This window comes from Sander vitreus, chromosome 20, assembly GCF_031162955.1.
Source record: "Sander vitreus isolate 19-12246 chromosome 20, sanVit1, whole genome shotgun sequence".
In the NCBI taxonomy this organism is placed as follows: domain Eukaryota; kingdom Metazoa; phylum Chordata; class Actinopteri; order Perciformes; family Percidae; genus Sander; species Sander vitreus.
This window is the reverse complement of record NC_135874.1, coordinates 7,673,106-7,694,225: the sequence shown is the minus strand read 5'-3', so window position 1 is coordinate 7,694,225 and position 21,120 is coordinate 7,673,106. Positions and strand designations below refer to the sequence as shown.

General features: G+C 42.8%; 1 protein-coding gene across 1 annotated transcript in view; it reads left to right on the top strand.

Moving 5' to 3' along the window:
* Positions 1–21,120, top strand: part of syne1b (spectrin repeat containing, nuclear envelope 1b) — an 82,615-nt gene that overhangs the window by 38,101 nt on the left and 23,394 nt on the right. The window contains exons 56-98 of the mRNA XM_078277361.1: positions 432–614; positions 746–889; positions 1,935–2,099; positions 2,197–2,369; positions 2,560–2,713; positions 2,895–3,038; positions 3,435–3,599; positions 3,682–3,999; positions 4,242–4,397; positions 4,688–4,858; positions 5,071–5,397; positions 5,494–5,646; positions 5,819–5,986; positions 6,142–6,318; positions 6,462–6,608; positions 6,705–6,830; positions 7,219–7,395; positions 7,698–7,963; positions 8,314–10,474; positions 10,709–11,046; positions 11,723–11,867; positions 11,963–12,181; positions 12,274–12,542; positions 12,732–12,897; positions 13,040–13,195; positions 13,317–13,469; positions 13,609–13,791; positions 13,945–14,082; positions 14,382–14,567; positions 14,724–14,846; positions 14,968–15,150; positions 15,469–15,612; positions 16,131–16,307; positions 16,561–16,701; positions 17,057–17,170; positions 17,282–17,443; positions 17,922–18,116; positions 18,264–18,440; positions 19,403–19,594; positions 20,057–20,188; positions 20,508–20,608; positions 20,741–20,894; positions 20,983–21,111. Of these exons, the coding sequence (XP_078133487.1) occupies positions 432–614; positions 746–889; positions 1,935–2,099; positions 2,197–2,369; positions 2,560–2,713; positions 2,895–3,038; positions 3,435–3,599; positions 3,682–3,999; positions 4,242–4,397; positions 4,688–4,858; positions 5,071–5,397; positions 5,494–5,646; positions 5,819–5,986; positions 6,142–6,318; positions 6,462–6,608; positions 6,705–6,830; positions 7,219–7,395; positions 7,698–7,963; positions 8,314–10,474; positions 10,709–11,046; positions 11,723–11,867; positions 11,963–12,181; positions 12,274–12,542; positions 12,732–12,897; positions 13,040–13,195; positions 13,317–13,469; positions 13,609–13,791; positions 13,945–14,082; positions 14,382–14,567; positions 14,724–14,846; positions 14,968–15,150; positions 15,469–15,612; positions 16,131–16,307; positions 16,561–16,701; positions 17,057–17,170; positions 17,282–17,443; positions 17,922–18,116; positions 18,264–18,440; positions 19,403–19,594; positions 20,057–20,188; positions 20,508–20,608; positions 20,741–20,894; positions 20,983–21,111 (9,552 nt within the window). The remainder of the gene's footprint in view (positions 1–431; positions 615–745; positions 890–1,934; positions 2,100–2,196; positions 2,370–2,559; positions 2,714–2,894; positions 3,039–3,434; positions 3,600–3,681; positions 4,000–4,241; positions 4,398–4,687; positions 4,859–5,070; positions 5,398–5,493; positions 5,647–5,818; positions 5,987–6,141; positions 6,319–6,461; positions 6,609–6,704; positions 6,831–7,218; positions 7,396–7,697; positions 7,964–8,313; positions 10,475–10,708; positions 11,047–11,722; positions 11,868–11,962; positions 12,182–12,273; positions 12,543–12,731; positions 12,898–13,039; positions 13,196–13,316; positions 13,470–13,608; positions 13,792–13,944; positions 14,083–14,381; positions 14,568–14,723; positions 14,847–14,967; positions 15,151–15,468; positions 15,613–16,130; positions 16,308–16,560; positions 16,702–17,056; positions 17,171–17,281; positions 17,444–17,921; positions 18,117–18,263; positions 18,441–19,402; positions 19,595–20,056; positions 20,189–20,507; positions 20,609–20,740; positions 20,895–20,982; positions 21,112–21,120) is intronic.

Genomic DNA, 21,120 nt, shown 5'->3' with positions numbered 1-21,120 from the left:
GATTCATAGCCACATGTTCCATACTGTCACATATATACACGACCTATCTCTTACAATCGGTGGTCCATATAAACATTTGGTGCTTATTCAGTCTGAATACAATAACACTGATATATGCATCCTCACTGCTACATTGCTGCCTATTCAATGTAACTTCTCCACCTCCCCAGTCTTTTCCCGTACTAGCATTTAGTCTTCCATGGACTTTGAATGTTTTTTACATGTGTTCATGTTCAATAAATGTGTATCTCAGGTTTTGTCAGAATACAATTTTTTTTCCAGAGCATCACATGAGCAGAGCCATACTGCCACACTAAAATGCATTCTGTTACAATGAAAGATTCCCTTTACATTTGTGTCCTCAATGAACTGAAGGTGGAGAGTGTCACTACATGCTTGAGTTGTCATCTCCTCTCTGCTTCTCTCCTCAGGAGTTTCTAAGTGACAGGGATCAAGGTCAGTCAAAGCTCAATGCTGTGGTTGTGAACGGGGAGCTCGTCTGTAGTACCGCAGCTAAGGACAAAGTGGACGCAGTTCGGGCTAAAATGAACACTGCCAGAGAGGACTGGAAAAACATGATGACCAACCTGCACAACAGAGAGACAAGTCTACAAGTAAGCACCAAAAATGTACCTTCTCACCAATAGGGGGCTGTTATAAAAAAAAAAAAAAAAAAAAGGTATCTTAATACATTTTAAGTCAAGGAAACATGAGAATAGTCTTTATATTGTGTTGTGCGTTTCAGAACGTTTTGTCTCAGATGAAAGATTTTGAGGCAAGCGCCGAGCCTCTTCAGGAGTGCCTGCACGCCACAGAGCTGGCTGTACACCAGAGCTGCACAAGGCTCCATGATCTCACAGCCAAGAAGCAAGAGCTTCACAAGCTACAGGTACTAATGTCCGCTGAGCTTGGAACACCCCTCGCGTTCAGGACCACTCATGTTCAAGTGCAGCAACAACCATCTGTGTTTGAGAGCCAACTCGACTATTCCGGTCATTTACAGAAACTCACCATTCCAGCTATTTAACTGTGTTTTAGCATTGCTGTTATTCTTTTAGGAAGCACTGCCAAACCCTTATACTAACTGCCAGTTGCTTACTTTTTGAATGACTGCCATCTTTCTGCTTTGCTACTCTCATATGTCCTCTTAACAGTGTCTAGCATATCAATTAATACTCTAATGCTTCATCTATAAAATAATTGCTTTTAGATTGTATAATTGTTTATGACTGTCTACCAGCAATTTAAGATGCCTTGATTGTACGTCATGACCACCGAGAGCTTTACCGACATTAACATTTGCCAAATGTCTCATCCTCTTTTCTTTTTGCCATGTTGCCATGTTGCCATCTCTAACCCCTCAGTCTGTGTCTGATTTTCTTATATCTGTGTGTCAGCCTGCATGCCTCTTAAATAACCTGCTTGTGCTCTTCCAGTCTGTGCTTGAGGAGTTAGCCTCTCACAAGATTCAGCTGAACAAGCTGAAAGAGAAGGCCCAGCTGCTGTGGGATGAACACGCGGCCGGCAAGGGTTTTGTGCACCGTGTCTCGCAGCTCTCTGCTCAGTACCTAGCTTTAACCAACCTGACCAAGGTACAGTAATGCCTTCCACTCTGCTTATGCACTGGGGCTTTTCTGGGGGTGGAGTTCAAGAGGAGACAGAGGCACTAGACTGGATCGAGCTCTGACTTAACATTATTTAACAGTGATAAACAGTAAATGTGCTAAATCACCACGACTAAATACTAATTTCTTTCTTTTTTTGGGTTACTATAAGGCTTATACAGAGAATATAATATACATTCTAATTTCCTTTATGTCTTTTGGTCATCTAACTGTGCATGTGAAATTATCAGGTTGAGCCTGCTGTGGATTCGGATGTTAAATCCTATAAGGGATAATTTTCTGGTTGTGTGCTGTTATGTGGATCTGTAGGAGAAGACATCAAGGATTGACCGAATAGCCACTGAGCACCAGCTTTTCTCCCAAGGGTTGAAGGAGCTGCAGAACTGGGTGGCTGACACCAGCCACATGCTGCAGACTTACTGCGCCCCCACTTCTGACAAAAATGTTCTCGATAGCAGGATGATCAAGCTGGAGGTATAAAAAGTCACAGGTAGTAGTAGAATTTGGAGTTAATACTGTGAAAAGCCACTATAGTGGTGTGTTTAATGTCCATGTGTCATTGTTGCACCAGGCCCTGCTGACTGCTCGTCAGGAGAAGGAGATCCAGCTGAAGATGCTGATCACAAAAGGAGAGTCGGTTCAGAGAAACACCTCAGCTGAGGGAGTGCCTGTACTCCAAAAACAAATACAGGACCTAAAAGATTCCTGGGATGCCCTGCTCTCTGCCTCAATCCAATGCAAAAGGTTAATTCTCTACCACAAGCAATACTTAAGAATGTGTTTCAAACTGCCTTTTTGTAGCTTCACAGCAACAGTAGTGTCACACAGCTTCTTAATGCTGCTGCATTTTTGCCAAGTCTTGTATTGCTGCTATTACTACAACTACAACTACTGCACAATTGTCTGACTTTGTTGTACTCTTAAAAATCGGCAGTCAGCTGGAGGGTTCCCTGTCCCAGTGGACCAGTTACCAGGAGGATGTACGGCAGTTTGTGGCATGGGTGGAGCGTGTGGAGGAGAGTCTTTACCCCACTGATAAACAGTGCCCAGAGATGAGAGACAAAACTGCTAATCTGAGCAAAGCCAAGGTACTGCAATCTTCTCAGTCATGCTGTATACTATAAAGGCATAAATATGATTTAGTTAAGTTCATATAGACTTACAAATGCAGAATACTTTGGAATTTTAAACCTTAGATATTACAAGTCGTGAAAATGAGTGAATGATAAACATGCACAGTTGATTGATAGTGTGCCCCTGTTTTTTCAGTTGTTGCATGAGGAAGTGCTCAGCCACAGCACCCTGCTGGACACCATCACTGCAAAGAGTGCCAGTATCGCTGAGAACTATGTCACACAACTGGAGCTCCAAGATCTGCAAGAGCGCTATAACACTATCAAAGAGAATGCCGTGGTAATGAAGCAGAATATGCACAGTGCCAAACAGTAAATCTTAGTTGAAATATATTTTAGCTTTAGATACAGTTGATTTTTGGGTAGCTGTATTAAAAGTGATGTCCAACAGAAATTTACAAAAGAAAATACAATCTACAAGATTGTATTTAATTGCTTCTTATAATTATCTATTGTAATTTTGCTAAGTTGTATTGCTATTTTTAAACACAAATTCACATAAGGCAAGTGAGACTCAAATCCAAGGAAAAGAGCATCACACTCCTGAAAACAGTTTGAGTGTAAAGTGTAAACAATTCAAAGCAATGGCTGCCTATCAACAAACATGTTGTCAAAGTAAGTAACCAATTAGCTCTCACATTATGTCTCTGAATCCTTATCTTCATTGTGTCCTCAGAGGGCAGTAGGCAGTGCAGAGGAGCTGGTGAAAGCCCACCAGGAGTATCAGCGGGGCCTCCAACTATTTGAGGATTGGCTGGAGCAAGAACAAGAGAAGCTTGGCTGCTACACCCAACTGGAGGGTGATGTTGATATGCTGGAGGAGACTCTGCAAAAGCTACAGGTCTGACAATTTCTATTCAGTTAATATATTGTCTAAAAGTTTAGACAGCTAAATATGCTCAACCACATCTATGTAACAACAGGAACTGCAGCTGCACTGTACAGAGGGCCAGGCTTTGCTAAACACCCTGCTGGTCAGTCGAGAGCTGGTCATTTCCTGGGGCCTGCCTCAGATCGAAGACAGAGCGCTGGAGACTCTGCAGCAGGAGTGGAAGTTGTACCAGGGGCGGCTGGCCGATACCCGGGCTCAGCTCAACAGTGCTCTGGCCAAACTCCGGCAGATGGAGCAGAAGTTTCAGCGTCTTGACAGCTGGCTAAAGGGCATGGAGACCAAAGCACAACTGCGTAGCCACCGCCGGTCTGACTGTGCCACCAAAGACGCTCAACTCCAGCTAATAAAAGTTAGTGTTACATGCACAGAAGCTATGCACAATGACATGTTTGTACTGTTGTATACATCTGCATAATTATGCATAGTGTTCAGTGCTGTTTTAGTTGCTCTGACAATAACACATTTTAAATCAGGGCAGGTAATTTCAGTCACATGAGAATCAAAAGAAGAATCTTGCAACAAGTTAAAAAATGAATTGGAAGCAACATTTAAATATGGTTGAGACATCTTTAATGGTCCTTTTTTGGTCAGAGCTGGCAGGAGGAAGTGCTGGTTTATCAAGAGGAGATGGAGGGCCTCAGTCTCTTGGCTCAGCAGGTTCTGGATGAGACCCATATAAGCAGCCGGATCAGTTCCAGAGCCACCCAGATTACAGCCCGCTACCACGTCCTGCTTCTGCATTTACTGGTAAAATCTTTTTGAACACAGCACATAGTATCACAGTAATACATAGTTGTGAATATTATATATAATATTGTTATACCTATTCTATATATTAGTGTTAATGGTTATGCCTTGGTTGCTTGAGACCTTTTGAGAGAAATTGTCTCTTTAACCAGTAGACCTCCCACAATTCAGTTTAAAATCTTTGTTTTAAATCTGTAATTTGACAGATAATTGGAAAGACGTCATCAGTTTAGCTACCTTTTGCATTCTTCTTTGATCATTGTTTCCCCCCTCCTTCCTTTATATTGCAGGAGACAATCAAACAGCTCCAGGAGGAGGTGTCTTGCATTGAAGAGGCCCAGTGTGTGTTCAACACCTTCTCAGATTGGCTCAGCGCAGCTCAGAAAAACTTCAGCACTGTGGCTATCAGTGTTGATGTAGTGGACCGCTTTGCTATGGACAGAAAGATGAAAAAACTAGAGGTAGACTCTTTAACATAGACCTTCTGTATTTTATTGACTGCTATGTAAAGACCATTCACAACATGTGACTCCAACATAAGTACATAACTACTCTAGCCTGACCAAACTGTTGCTGATTTTTTAAGACATATGTTATCAGAGGAAATTACTATCAGACTCAGAAATGTGATATCTGTTAAGAACTTAACAACACTATCCCATGTACCTTCCAGGCTCTTCAGGCAGACATGGAGCAGGGTCACTGTTACCTGAAGACAATGAGGGAGAAGACAGAGCGATCCATGGCATTCTTGGAGGAGCCTGAAGCAGAGCAGCTGAAGGAGGAGGTGGACAGCCGCCTCCTCCAACTAAAGGAGTTGATGGAAGCTCTGCGAACAGAGCATAGCTCCCTCGAGAAATGTATCTCACTCTCTAAAGACTTTATGGATAAATACAAGTCCCAGGCCCAGTGGGTGATTGAGACCAAGAACCTTTTAGCATCAAGTGTAGAGCCTAAAGCTGAACTCTACCAGAAGAAGGCTCAGCTAGCAAAGTACAAGGTAACTTAACACTGTTTAATCGTTTCTCTTGGAAATACAGTGAAAATAAACTTAATGATTTTTATCTACAATATTTTGCTCTTTTAATATATGCAGACCATCCAGCAGACAGTGCAGTCTCATGAATCGGCTGTGAAATCTGTCTTTGAGAAAGGAGAGGCCCTGCTCGACACAGTCCACGACCCCACTATAAGTGACAACATGAAAAAGCTGCAGGCTGATTACCAAGATCTCTGCTTAGCAGCTAAGGTATGAGCACTACTACTGTATGCTGTTTCTGCTAGGGTGTAATTTAGGGAGGCAGCATTGGATGGTGGCTCACAAGAGAAATCTGTCAAGAACAATTTAATTTTTTAATTTTAATGATAACATGTCATACATCTACATGAATTTCTGAGATTGGCTGTGTGTTGCGTTTCAGACACAGGTCCAGAACCTTGTGGAGTGGGTAAAGGAGCATGAGGATTACAACAGTGAATTGCAAGAGGTTGAGAAGTGGCTCTTACAGATGTCCAACAGACTGGTCACCTCAGACTCCATGCAGACCAGCGGTATGGAGATGGCCACTCAGCATCTGGCCCGGCACAAGGTAACCTTGACCATACTGTCCTACAGTTTTTCTTTTACTGTAACATTAGGTGTTCAGTTTACATCATTACATGACCTAAAAATACCGTTGGTTTACAATTACATGGATTACTTTTGGTAACATGTATTTTGAAATACCTAACCGTTCTTTTTAAGGCAATAATGGAGGAGATTGCCAGTTTTGAGGAGCGTCTCACCAGCTTAAAGCAGAAAGGAGAAGGTCTCATAGCCAGCTGTACAGACCAAGTTCAAGCTAAGATCAGTCAACAAGTCCAGGCTCACCAACAGGGAACCAGAGATAGCTACTCTGCCATTTGCAGCACTGCCCAACGTGTGAGTAATACAACACTGCAACTATAGATATTTTATCTTCTTCATTTTCTTCTAACTAGGAAACCTCTCCATTTGATAATTTTCAGATACATTTTTTTTATAATATAAAGTTAGTTAAGGTCTTACCTCACCTTGTTCAACAGGTGTACCAGAGTCTGGACCGGGAGCTGCAGAAACACGTGAATCATCAGGACACTCTCCAGCAGAGCCAAACCTGGCTCTCCACAGTGCAGGAGGAGCTTCAGCTCAACGATCAGGGACCGTCTGGTCTGCAGGAAGCACTGAAGCAGGTAACTGACACAGTGCAATTGTGCCTACTCTTGGAAAGCAATGGTGGCGATAAGTTATTTTTCTATAATTTATTTTAATCAATTACTTTTGCTCAGGTGAAGCACTACAGGGCCCTTCAAGAGCAGGCCAGCACGTACCTGGACCTAGTGTGTTCTGTGTGCGACCTGTCTGATGATGCTGTGAGAGTGACAGCTGCTCAGGTCCAGCAGGTCAAACTCACGGTCAGTACACTGGCTGTAAAAACATTAAAATAAAATTTCTTGGTGCTATGTCAACACATTACTAAGTTTCATGAAATACTGTATGCTGGCACACAGTCCAATGCGTGCTAGATATAAGCCATGCTATGGCAAGTACATATTATATTGATTGATATTATTATATATACTATATTTTCTTATATTAATAAATTGTGTGTGTGTGTGTGTGTGTGTGTGTGTGTGTGTGTGCGTGCGTGCGTGCGTGCGTGCGTGCGTGCGTGCGTGCGTGTGTGTGTGCTGTATATATATAATGTAAAGATATATCATGAGTGGTATAGAATGTGGGCTTTTTCACAATATACAATTCTGCAAATATTGACTGTAGGAAGGTGTAAATGTGTTTTTGCAGATAGAGGAAAGAATGTCCAGTGCCCAGGAGCTCTCAGAGGACTGGAGGGAGATTAAGGAACAGAAGCAAGATCTGAGCAGCCTGTTCCAGGATATGGAGCAGCAGCTCCTCAGCCTCTCAAGAAGGCCTGCGGAGTTGGAGACCAAGATAGCTCAAAACATGCTGACTCAAGCCAAGGTAGGGAACAGTATCATAGCCATTTATTCCTTGACAAGGCACACAAAGGGGAACTCTTCCTTAATCATCCTCATCACATTTTTTTTTGCATGATTATTAAAATGAAGATATACTGTTTGTCTACACGTTTGTTTTTTTACCTCAACTATACAGTACAGTGACTCTAAACATGAATCTGTTGGTGAGTTTGTTATTGTTATCTAATCCAACATTTTGGCTTGGGTTGTGTAGGGAGTAAAGAGAGGACTGCTTACTGTTGGATGTATTAAGGGTTACCTACCACTATATTGCTTGTCACACAGGAATGCAGCCAGCAACTGCAGTCTAAACAGAGTATCCTGACCATGATGACAGAGACAGTGAGCAGATTGACTGGTGGCCAGGACTCTCCAGAACATGCAGAGCTTGACCATCTGGGCCATTCCTGGCTTGAGCTCTGTCACCAGGCCAACAAGCTGCAGAGCCAGAGAGAGAAGGACCTGCAGAGGTCTAAAGAATACCATGACTGTATCACTGCAGTGGAGGCGCTGTTTGAACAGGTGTCCAAAGAGTGGGACAATCTGGCCAGGTGTGTTTGTACATTAAGAATACATTACAATTAGTCAACACATACTGCTGTGCTTTGATTCTATTAATCTCCTGACAGGACCAAAGCCGATACGTTTTGTTTTAGTCTGCAAGAAAATGCCAGTTGTGCGATTGTCGATTTCTTTGTCATGGCTCTTTCTACAAAATTCAGGGATCAGGAACCATTACACAAGTCTGAGCTCAAAGCCATCATTGTTATCACCTTGGGAATTCATTTTAAATGTTACTCACAGACTTAGTATTTCAGTTCTCTAGATCAAAACATATTCTGTTTACATTGTCATATCCTCCACATAACACTTGTGTAATTCTTTTTTTTTTGTGTTACAGAACGGATGCTGAAAGTTCATCTCAGCATTTGGAGGCATTACGGAAGCTTGCAGTAACTCTGGAAGAACAAAAAGCCACAATTGAGGACCTTAAGGAACAGAAACAAAAAGTCATCCAACATTTGAACTTGGATGACAAGGAGCTGGTAAAAGAGCAGATCAGCCACTTTGAGCAGCGATGGTCTCAGATGCAAAACCTAATTGAGAGGAAAATCCAGGACTCAGTGGTGACCCTGGAAGATATGGGCCAAGTGGAGGCCCGTCTGAAAGAGGCTCGGGACTGGGCAGAGGAGCAGCAGCCTGCCCTGTCTGAGGCCATGAAAATGAGTCCTCCTCCAGAGCTGGCTCAGAGCTTCCTGTTTGACCACCTGAGCATTTGCAGTGAATTGGAAGCCAAGCAGCTTCTGCTGGCACAGGCCATGGGCGATTCTGACCGGGTGCTGGCCCGGCTGGGCCTCAGTGAACGGCAACGTCTCCAACAGCTGATTGTCGACACTCAAAATGAGGTGGAATCTCTGAGTGTGAAAGTTGTGCAGCGCAGAAAACACCTCAGCAAGGCTTTCACAGAGAGAACACAGTTCCTGATGGCTGTGAGTCAGTCCATTTCCTGGGTCCAGCAGAATGAGAAGAAGGCCCAGGCGGAGGAGTACATTGCCTTGTTACCTGATGACCTGGCCAAGCAGGTCAGAACATGCAGGAACATCCAAAGCAGCCTGAAAGCCTATCAGAGCGAACTGACCTCCTTGTGGTCTCAGGGGAGGGACCTGATGAGGGATGCCAGCGATGAAGAAAGGAATGAGATTCTCACAAAGTTGCAGGAGTTACAAAACATCTTTGATAAAACATTACATAGGTGTGGCCAGAAACTTCAGGAGCTGGAAAAAGTACTGGTTTCCAGAAAGTATTTCAAGACTGATTTAGAGAAAATATGCCTGTGGATAAAACAAGCTGATATAGTTACGTTCCCAGAAATCAATCTGATGGTTGGAGACGCTGAATTGGAAGCGCAGCTACAAAAGTATCAACAGATAGTGGAGCAGGCCATTGAATATGAGAATCTTCTCCTAATTGTACAAAGAGCTGGCCAGGAAATATTGCCCAGTCTGAATGAAGTAGACCACTGCTATTTGGATGAAAAACTCAACACACTCCCCCAGCAATATAATAGCATATTAGCACTAGCCAAAGAAAAACAGGAGAAAATCCAGCAGGCCATTCTCACGAGGAATGAGTACACCTCTTTCATAGACGTCACTCATAAAGCCCTGAAAGAGCTTGAGGATCAGTTCAATAGTCTGGGCACACAGCCTGTAGGGCTGCAAACAGAAGAGGTTGTCAGTTTGCAGAGTGATTACAAAGCGATCCAGGCAGACCTGAGCAACCTCGGTGTAGCTGTGAGTGAACTGAACCAGAAGAAGGAGGGATTTCGTAGCACAGGTCAACCATGGCGCCCAGAGGAAATGACCCTGCTCGTGAGCCTGTACAACGGCCTAAAGAGGTTGGTTGAACAGAAAGTAGAGCATCTGGATGAAACCTTGGAATCCTTTGAGGACCACAAGGCAATGGCTATGCAGGTTGACTCTGAGTTAAAGGCCACAAAAGAGCAGCTGGTAAAAGTGAATGCAGAGACACAGTCAGCTGAGGAGAGGCTGAAGAACTACCACACTCTGGCAGGGAGTCTCCAGAGTGCCAACTCTCACTTGTCAAGGCTCATGGAGCAGATGGACACTCTTGCACCACGCGTGGATCAAGCAGCCCATGATGCCTCCAAGGAGCAAGTGGTTCTGTGGCAAGACGAGCTGCGATCTCTGCAGGCCGCAGTAGGGGATCTGATTGAAGAGTGTGAGACCAGGTTTGTCCAAAGTAAAGACTTTGAGACAGAGATGAAAAGGACCCTGGACTGGCTGCAGCAAGTCAGGGATGACCTGGGCTGTGCTGTGATTGTTGATGTGAGGGTGGAGAAGGTGCAGGAGGAGATCAGAAAGCAGCAAATCATGCAGGAGGAAGTGCAGTCGAAACTGAGAATAGTGGCTGCTCTTAGTAGCAGGGAGAAACAGGAGTATATCAGCGCAAATGAGCTTGTCCCAGCCCACGTAGACACAAGCCTAGAAGAAATGGCTAAGCTGCAGGCAGACGTTCAGAAAGCACTGAGCTCCAAACAGGTGGGACAATATTACATTCAGTAATCTATAAAACATGGTAATCATGCATTAATTTTAGTGAAATGCTTTATCTGTAATGCTGTTTGTTATAGTTACCTTAATGCCCATATACAGTATTTGATTTGTCATTTGTTGTGAAGCATCAAAATAAGTGCATTCATGGCAGAATCTGTATTTTTATACCTAAATATTAAAAAGATGATTCTTTTTTTTTTTCATTGCTTTTGCGTAAAGATTACTCTGGAGGATGCCCTGGGGTTGTGCCAGAAGTACCACTTCAGGATGCAGTCAGCCTGTGAATGGCTAGAGGACGCCGTGTCCTTCCTGCAGCAAGCTAGCCTGGGCGTTGACGTGGAGAACTATGAGGAGTGTCTCCGGCAGCAGGGAGACATCATGGCCACAGAGCAGGAGTTCCTTATCCACTTGGAGGAGCTGCAGGCCCTACTGCCTCAGCTGGAGAACCTGGTCAACCCCATAGCTAAAGACCAGCTCTGTGTGAGCGTGGAGTCGGCCAAGCAGAGAGGCGTGGAGGTCCGAGATCAGCTCCAGTGTCACCAGGATGTCCTTCAAAGGTAGTGAGAACGAGAAAATGGTGGTGCATGTCAGGGTTGGGACAAAATAGCGATACAGCAATATGTCGTTGTTCTTCTTTGTGCGATACAAGAATCGATACGCTGGTGCCAAATATTGATATTTTAGTTAATAAAATAATGAGCTTGTGTCCAGATCGACACAAAAACAAGTTTGTCATTCTAAAATGTATGAGCATAAAATGTATACAGGTTTTACATACACAGGTTGGTTTTGCACTAAATTTGCATTTTTATGTGCCTTTTTATAAAGAAATGCTTTTTTAATAAAATCATTTTTCTTATAGTTGCTCTATAGTTCTGCAATTTTAATTTACTGAGTGAAAAACTGAAAAAATAATTGTGCTGTTTTCTAACAGTTTGGACTTGCAGTGATTTAAAGTGAGAAACCGGCACTTAACATTTTCATGGGCATTTGGTATTCATAGTTAGAGCGATATCGTGATGTATCATTATAGGATTGTCTAGTAATATCTTGATTATGGCAGTATTGCTGTATCGTGATATTATCGGTACCGTGAGCCATGTATTGTGTATCGTATCATGAGGTACTGAACCCAGGGATTCCCACACCTAGTGCAAATGTAATATACCATGATGATACAGAACGTTTGGTAATAATGGCATTTTATCCTCTGATATATTTTGTTTTTCTCAGCTGTGTGACTCAGTGGAAGTCATACCAGGAGGCAAGGCAGACTGTCATTGAGCTTATGAATGAGGCTGAAAAGAAGCTGACTGAATTTTCCACTGCAAAGGCAGCCACAAGCCAAGAGGCTGAAGATAAGCTATGCAGTCATCGGGTATGAGAGGCCAAAACAAAGGCATTTTCCATACAAACAAAATGGGTGGTGCTTCTATGAATGCTTAGTTTACTAATTGTCTCTTAAATTTCCAGTCCCTTGTCTCACTGGTGAATGGCTTCCAAGAGAAGCTGAGTGGTTTAGAGGAGCAAGCTGCCCAGCTGGAGCTGGTGGGAAGTGATGTAAGCAAGGCCACCATCAGTCGCTCCATGACTACTGTGTGGCAGCGATGGACACGACTACGAAGCGTGGCCCGGGGACGAGAGAGAGTACTCGAGGACACAGCACAGGATTGGAGGACTTTTAGAGAGAAGGTACACGGACCACAGGAAAAATGTTTACTTCATAATAAAAAGTATAGTTTTTTTTTTACTAGCAGCTAAACTTTCACAATCATTTTGTACAGATGGTGAAGGTGAGAGCAGTCTCTGATGAGCTCCAAAGTCGTTTCCCTGACACTGCCGTGGAGAAGGCTTCTAAAGCCACCCTGCAGTCTCTGTTGGACCAGCATGACTTGCTGAGCCAAGACTTGGAGAGAGAGCTCTCCTCCCTCACACTGCTGCGCCAGTACGCTCTCAGCCTGCTGCACGATGTGGAAGTGCCTTCACCAACAACTGAACAGGATGAGCTGCCCAGTCTGAAGGAGATCAGAGCTGTTCAAGACCAAATGGAAAGGTAACGACAAGATAAACCTACAAACGGTTGCATTTAACAAGAACATCTGTATTAAAATGTGTCTAACCAGTGGTATTGTTTTAATTGAGATTTTTTTTTTTAAACATTCTCTACTATTTAGTTAAATTAGGTTACGTATATTCTGCTATTCAGAATTTCAGTAGAGTTATTTTTGTCTTTGCCCTCCAGCCTCCTGACACAGTCTAGGACAAAGCGGGCACAAACAGCTCAGGAACTAAGGGACAGAGAGGAAGTGGAGAAGGAACTTAGTGTTGTAAAAGCCTGGATTCAGGAGACCAGGGAGCTTCTTCTCAATCCCACACCAGACATTGATTCTCTGCTGCAGGAGCTTGAGGTATATCTTACATCTAAAACCACAAACAGCGTCTTTCTTCTTCCATCTTCTTTCATCTTCCAGTTGGCCCTAGAACATTTCTATTAGAATGTTATTAATTCTAATAAAAGTTACATGGGTACTCCCATTTGTTGCGTTATAGGTTGTACATGGAGAAGTGATCACTTATCGTCAGCATGTGGATAAATTAGCAGAGCAGCAACAGAGCAAGTACCTGGACCTCTACACTATACTGCCCTCTGAAATCTCTATGCAGTTGGCTGAGGTCTCACTTGCATTGGGTGCTATTGAAGATCAGGTACGGTATCATTTGACAAGCTTTCAATGTAAATAAAACCTTAATGGGACTCTTTAAATGTTGTATCATCTAAATTGTGATGCGTGTTAAGTAGTCATGTATATTTCTTAATATGTTCTAGGTTCTTTCGAAAGAGAGAGAAATTCAGAAAATCAGAGAAATAAAAGAGGACTTCAGCTCTAGAATCCATGACATCTCTGAGAAGCTCAAAGCAGTCTCAGCTAAATTCAAAGAAAAATCTCCTGATGTTGATCATGCCAAAGAAGAAGTCAAGGTGGTTTAACTTCTTTCAGCTTGGTCTTACTGTGAATGTGTAGTTGACTACAGCTGGTTTATAAATAGTATCCTTCAAGACTTTTAGATACAAAATAATCAGGATGCTAAAATGATGTATGTTGCATTGCTTTTCTCAGAGCATGGCTGAGGACTTGGACAGTTGCGGTCGCACCCTCTCAGAACTGGATGCTGCTGTACAAGAGTTTGGCCGCAGAAACCCCCTGCTGGCCAAACAGCTTAGTGACGCCATCAGCAAACTATCAGAGATGCATCACCACACAACACGGCTAGCAGACTGTAGGAACAACTGGCTCAAAAAGGTTGGCTTTTCAGGTCCCCTTTACAAATGCAAATGTGATTTTATTGTATGCTACAACATTCAGAAATTGTGACACAGGTAGACTGGTAAGCATACTTTATTTGTTTGTGTTGTGCTTTAACCATGCGACTTCTCTCTTATCTTGGTTCCTCAGGCTGTCTGCTATTTAGATGAGTATAATGAGATGCTAGACTTCATTGTGAGGTGGTCGGAGAAAGCCAAAAGCCTGGTGAGGGCGAACATCATCTGGAACTCTTCTGTTCATCTGCAGGAGCAGATACGAATGTACCAGGTGAGTTGGGGTTCCAGAGAGCCATCCTCATAGGTTCTATGGTGATATTTAACAGACAGACATTTTACCTTTTTACGAAGTGTTATTGGGCCCTCTACCCTCCATATTATTTATAAAAGGAAAGATAAAAGGATGGACATGGTTTGAGCTTGACTCATGCTTATTCACACACAGTTCACAGACACGTCAGGATTTTTACCTTTGCACACATTTCACGAAAGGCATGGGTTGCAGAAATCCCAACAGGAGGCTATACCACAAGTGTCTTTTATTCACTGCCTTGTTGCCATGTGCTTTAGGCTGTCCTTCGTGAGTCTCGGGAGCTCCATGGAGACCTGGAATCAATGGCAGAGAAAGTGGAGCTTTTGTCTGAGGTGCTGCAGGTCGAGTCTATGAGCCAGCAGGTTTGTGAACTTAGTCGACACACTGAGGAGCTTCAGCAATGCATCAAGACACGACTGCAGAGCTTGGAGGATGCAGATAAGGTAAAAAAAAGATTTCTTATCTATCACTTGTTTGTAATGTTTATGAATTGCCTTCTCTTCCTATTTTATTATATTTGACAAGAAGTATTAATACGTGTAGCTCATACCTTGTGATTAGTATACTTTATAATTGACTCATGTATGATATGTCCTCAGAGTATGGAAGCCCTGGAGTATGAAGTTAAGGCCCTACATGTTGCTTTGGAGCAGGTCCAAGCTACATTGACCTCACCAGAATTGGCACGCCAGAGCCTCAAAGAGCAGCTGGCTCAGAGACAGGTAACCACACCACATTAAAATAATCCAAGATATGTCCTGTCATTTGTCAGAAAGCACCTCGGATGCTTACTTTGCACATTATAGCAGTTTCACACGATGTAAACGTTCCCTGTTTTTGCAGCGTCTGTTGGCAGATATGGAGAGCTTCAAGCAGCAGGTGCAGGCAGTGCAGCTGTGTCAGAGTGCTCTGCGGGTCCCAGAGGAGGTGATGCCCAACCTTGCCATATGTCGCACAGCGCTGCGTCTGCAGCAAGAGGCCAGTCAGTTGCAGCACGTGGCCATTCAGCAATGCAACATCCTACAGGTACAGTAGGGGGCATTATTGCTGCAGCACGGTAACTTCATATTGTAGTAACATCATATTGTCCTGCATTCTGGCACAATATGCAATGCATAGTGTCTGTAGGAGGGCACGGCTAGCAACTTAAGTCACAGTGCTGCCAAGTAAACAAGCTTGATGATTTAAGAAGGTTTCGCATGAACTGAAAGATTCATATAGTTCTCTGCATATTTTGAGAGGTTTTCTTTTTTAAAATTCTGCAAAAGAACCAAAACATTTTGGAGGTTTTTACTTTTCATCTAACCTTACCAAAGCAATTTCATTTTTTTTTTTTAAATCTAGGAAGCAGTGGTGCAGTACGAGCAATATGAACAGGAAGTGAGAGACCTACAGGGACTGATAGAGGAAGCACACTGCGTCATTCAGGACCGTCCGATCCCCACAAACAACATCCAGGAGCTGCAGGCCCAGATCCTTCACCATGAAGTACAATACATTAATTCACTCACTTAACCCACCTTTCCTGAGCAGGAAGAATGGAATTGACGGGAAGGAACCCTGGACAAGTCACCAGTGTAATACAGGCATAACAAATAAAGTATGACATGCTTGCATGTCTTTATAAATTTGTAGGTAGGTGATGGCGCAGTGGATATGACACATGCCTTTGGTGTGGGAATCCTACTGCAATACATCAACCAATGTGTTCCTGAGCAAGACACTTAACCCCTAGTTGCTACAGAGGTGTGCGACCTCTGAAATATATAGCAATTGTAAGTCGCTTTGGATAAAAGCATCAGCTAAATTACATGTAATGTAATGTAGGTAACACACATAAACAAGAACATCTTTTGCAATCTAGCAGCAGTACTAAATGCCGATCAGCTATGCTGCAACATCTTTATCTATTCAGCTAATAAACTGCAATCTTCTGTACTGTGGCATTATAGGTGAAATTTCCTCATAGCCCTATAATAAGTTGCACATTTTGTATTTTTGAATAGGAGCTGGCCCAGAAGATCAAAGGTTACCAAGAGCAGATTGCCTCACTAAACTCAAAATGCAAGGTGCTGGCAGTGAAGGCCAAGCATGCCACCATGCTGCTGACAGTGAGTGATGTGGAGGGACTGCCTGAGGAGGATGGGGAGAAATCCAAAAAATCTTCAGCACAAGCCGTCATGGTTAGAGAACATAATAAACCACATAACTTAGTGGTGCTGACAAATCTGTTTGCATTGTTGGTGATGGCATTGTCTACTTAAAAACTAATTCTGCTATTTCTAAAGGGGTTTATTGATTTAATTTGACTGATATGTGTTTTTGAAAAGTGCATTGTGCCACTTTTATCAAAAAAACTCATTACATATGATTAATCTTTCCCAATCCACCTTGCATGTCTGCTCTTCTGTTAATGTTTCTTGCATGGCGTGTCAGATGATGGCTGGCCGCTGTCACACCCTCCTGTCTCCTGTAACTGAGGAGTCCGGGGAGGAGGGAACTAACAGTGAGGTTTCTTCTCCTCCTGTCTGTCGCTCTCCTTCTCCCATCACTTACACTGAAGCCTCTATAACCAAGGTATCTGCCTTCCCTCTTCTTCTTTATAGCTTTTTTTTAAATCAGTCATTCTGGTCTATCAGCAAAATTGCATATACTTTTTATTTATTTTTTCAAATAATCTTTCTCTAATATCTCCTGTTTACTCAACTAGGCACTCAATTGATAAATGCAATTAATGAAGAAGTAAAAATTTAACCAAGGGAAGTAATAGAATAGAATATATATGGATATATCTATTCTCTGCCTGCACCTGCAAGCTCATCCTGACTAACATTGAGTTAGGGGCTTTATAGGCGTATTTCTATCTAGTTGCCATCTGTTTCATTACTAATGTATCTTAACTGTTAATGGCACTGTTTGAATGTGTTTTTAGATGGGAAGAGGAACTCTCACAAGAGCTCCAATCCAAGAATTATATGACCCGACGTTTGAGTCTGTGGCCAACTTAGATGACTTGCAGCGCTCATGGGAGACATTAAAGAATGTGGTATGTAAATAATACAACACGTCAGGTAGTGGTAGTTTGTTGGGTCACAACGATTGTTATCGTGTTTTCAGGATTAACACTTTTACGTTGTTTTAATCGGTCTTCCAACAGATCAGCGAGAAGCAGAGGTCTCTTTATGAAGCTCTGGAAAAGCAACAGTATTACCAGGGTTCACTCCAGTCAATCTCCTCTAAAATGGAGGCTCTGGAGGCCAAACTGAGTGAGCCTCTGGAGGCAGATAAAAGCCCAGATAACCACATTAAGACACAGGAGGTGAGTTGCTACAGTACAATAAAGGTTTTGAAAAGTTTTGATGGAAAGAGAGCTTTCACATTGACAGGGTAGGGAGTTGTTAGACTTCTAAAGTAATGTAAGAACTCATGATAATGCAAAGTATACTTTTTGAACTATGTCAAACATAAAAAATGATATTTTGCTAATGATGCATGTCTGTAGAAAACACATTTTGAGCCACTCTTGTCACCTTGTTTTGCATTTATAATATCACAGTTTATAGTAAATAATTTTTTGTCTCAACATCACATTGCTGTTTCCACTAAATGGATTGAAAAGGGAATTACTGCTCCTATATCCAAATTTCGAATTTGTGATATTTATTGTATGGTAACTGTCACAGTATCTACGAACATCAAAAAGATAATACTTCCCTTAAACAAACACATTTATTTAACAAAAATAAAGTCAGTCAATATACAGCATGCAACACCTATAACAATGTTGTTCACTCCAGGGACTAATAGGAGAGATTCAGAGTGTGCAGGAGGAAATCGACAGGCTGCAGACAAGCTTCACAGAGGATCTGGCCTCTGATGCCGTGGACTCAGACATGGCTGACCAGCTGGCCATGCACTCCTCCCTCGCTGTGTTAGCTGAGAGGATGGCCACCATCCACATGAAGGCCTCAGGGAAACAGCAGCTATTGGAGGTACTCTTTGTGAAGATTGCGAAAGTATTTTACTACTAATAGTAGCTAATAGTTAATTGCTAGCTAATTGATGCATTCAATTTAATTTCTATATTCCTAAAATAATAGATTGATGTAATGAGTAAAATGTGATGTGCTCTGCCCCAGGAGCGCATTAGTGACCGTCTGGAGGGTCAACAGCAGGAAGAGGCCATACAGCTCTATCACACCCAGGCAGATGAACTGGACCTGTGGTTGACCAGAATGCGCAGTGCTGTAACCTTCATCCTTGAACCTAGACCTCTAGAGGAGACGGATATGGAGGATCAGCTTGCTGAATGTCAGGTAAGAGCTCCCCCTGCTGTTCATTCAGAGCAATGAATGCATACATGTTTATAGGAATTATTATATGAATGAATTTATGAATATGCATATGAGGTTGCTTAATATGTCATAGCAAATTGTCGGGAATGGCAGTACGGTGTACTGGAGTATTGTTTTCTAGGTGTTGTCTCTGGTCAGCACACTAATGCAAATGTGCCTGTGGATTATTTAGATCTGTCTTATACTTCAATATTTTGTTTCCTGGATCATCCCAGGGGGACAGGAACGTTTCAGTGGGTAAACAAGAGCATTAGAGGCGTTTAAAGGGGCATTCAGATGGCTAGGCTCCTAAGCATGTAAAACTAGTCTTAAGCAGATTATGCAGATGTCTCTTTGACAAGAGTCTGTTACCTGCATAGGGCGGAATACTCAGGGATTGTGGCTTTCAGACGATTAATGGATCCTGCTGCCGTGATTGGTGTTGGTTTTAAAGCTGCTAGAATATCCAAGTAGGTGAATCCTAGGGAACGGGGAGGGTAAGGCAGTATGTAGAGTTAGTCTCTGCCTTTGAAAGACCGTCTGGAGCTATCGATAGCAGAGTAGTGGCAATGGTGTTTAAAAACAAATGTATCTTCAAACTTTGGAACAGCATTCATTGATTGGCATCGTTAGCTTGTCTGGGCTTAGAATGGTGTTCTGCACACGAGAGTTACTTTTGAATTTGTGCGTGACCATGTATCCTGTAGAGCATGGACCGTGAAGGATTAGTAGTAATATGTTGCACAGGAGGCGAGGCTGGAGAGGTGGGCCAAGGATGAGAGCAGAAGGAGAGCTCTCCTTGTCCTGTAGCTGGGGAATGCTTGTGGTGTAGGGGGTTCAGCCAGACCCTGGCCCCCTGTTTGTCTGGAGCGTCTGTTGGGCTGCTGTAGGTGGTGAGACGTAAGACCATGTTTGAGCTGGCTTCTCTCCTCCTGCTGCTGCAGAACATGCTGCTGGAGATTGAAGAGAAGGTGCTGGCCCTGTCAGAGCTGTCCATGCACAGTGAGAGCCTGCTGCTGGAGGGCCGGACAGAGACCAGAGAGGAAGCCGAACAGTTGGCCGGGAAGATACGCATGTTGAAGGGCAGCCTATTGGAGCTGCAGAGGATGCTTCAGGACAGGCGGATCGACATCGAGGTGAGGTGGCTTCATGCTTTCAATGTTGCCATGTGATGCTGAACTTTCACAATACCACATTAGGCTCAGTCCCTACTGTGGGTACCTTGCTCACGATGTTGATTAAAACATTTTCCAACATCACAGTGTGACGTTTTCTGTCTAACTGCACCATTAAGAACATTTTTATACTCTGACTTGAACCACCATATTTATTAGAGCATCATAATACAATAGGCTGACCAAGTAAGTGTCTAGTCCAATTGTTAGCATAACAAGCAAAACAGAAAATGACAAACCAGCTAAGGGAATATTACATGTTTGTCCTTAATATCTCTTCTGTGACACCTCTTTGTTTCAGTATTTCTTTACACCCTATGACAAATTTGCAAAACTTGTGAATCAAAATTTAGTTACTGCATTTGATAGTCCTGCTTCTTTCTTGCTGATGTGTGTTTCCTAAATATTTGATTTTTATTTTAGGACTCGCTGCAGGAACAGGAGGACAGTGAATCAGACTCCAGCCTCTCTCAAAGTCCCAGTGTGCAGGACTGGCTGGCCCAGGCCCGGACCACACGTTCCCAGCAACACCAGGACAGTCTGCAGAGACAGAGGGTACATTTTTACATACATTTTTTTTGTTTCCTTATTATAGTACTCAGTCTTCATAGCAAAAAAAGGCAGCCCCAGGCTACTGATACTAAAATTGAAATCTCCTTTCTCAAATGATTTGTTTGTTTTTTTAACTTATGGCTACTATCACACAGCACACTTATATTGTTACTATTATACTGTTGAAGAATACAATAATAATCCCATCTTTATAAAAATACAATAAAAATGCTCTGACATCATTGTAACACCACACAGTGTGTCAGAAGCGAATTAATTATATCATACAAACTCCAATTACAGTAAACGGTTTGCTTTTTAGGAACTGGAGGAGCAGCTCGCAGAACAGAAAAAGTTGCTTCAGTCAGTGGCGAGCAGAGGAGAGGAGATCCTTATCCAGCAGGCCTCGCCAAGCAGTGCCAGGTATTTTACAAACTATTATACCATACATTTAACTCAAATCAATTAGTAAAATGTTAAGTTAACATTTGTAATGATTCCTCTAGCAGATTATAAATTGAGCATTTATTAATTCATCTTTCTGTCACCGTGCAGTACAACAGAGCCATTTTCACCAGCAGCTTTGGTTGAGAGAGAATCTCAGGCTGCTCGAGAGCAGATGAGGCAGAAATGGGAGAGCCTCAGACTGGAGCTCAAAACTAAGCTGCAGCTCCTGCAGAAAACCCTGGAGCAGGACCACAAACAGCCGGTACAAACCTTGTTGTGTTGTTGTTATTATTGGTATTAAGCAGCAGTGGAAGTAAAGTGCATTGACCCGTTCCGTTGTTTTTCTGCAGGTATACTCCAGAGCTTCTCGTGTGACCACAGCTGGAACACTGTTTAAAGGAGAAACACAAGCTGACAAATCCTCCCTGAATAATCTGTATGATAGCTTCAGACAAACAATAGAGGACATGACCACTCGGGTATTTCTA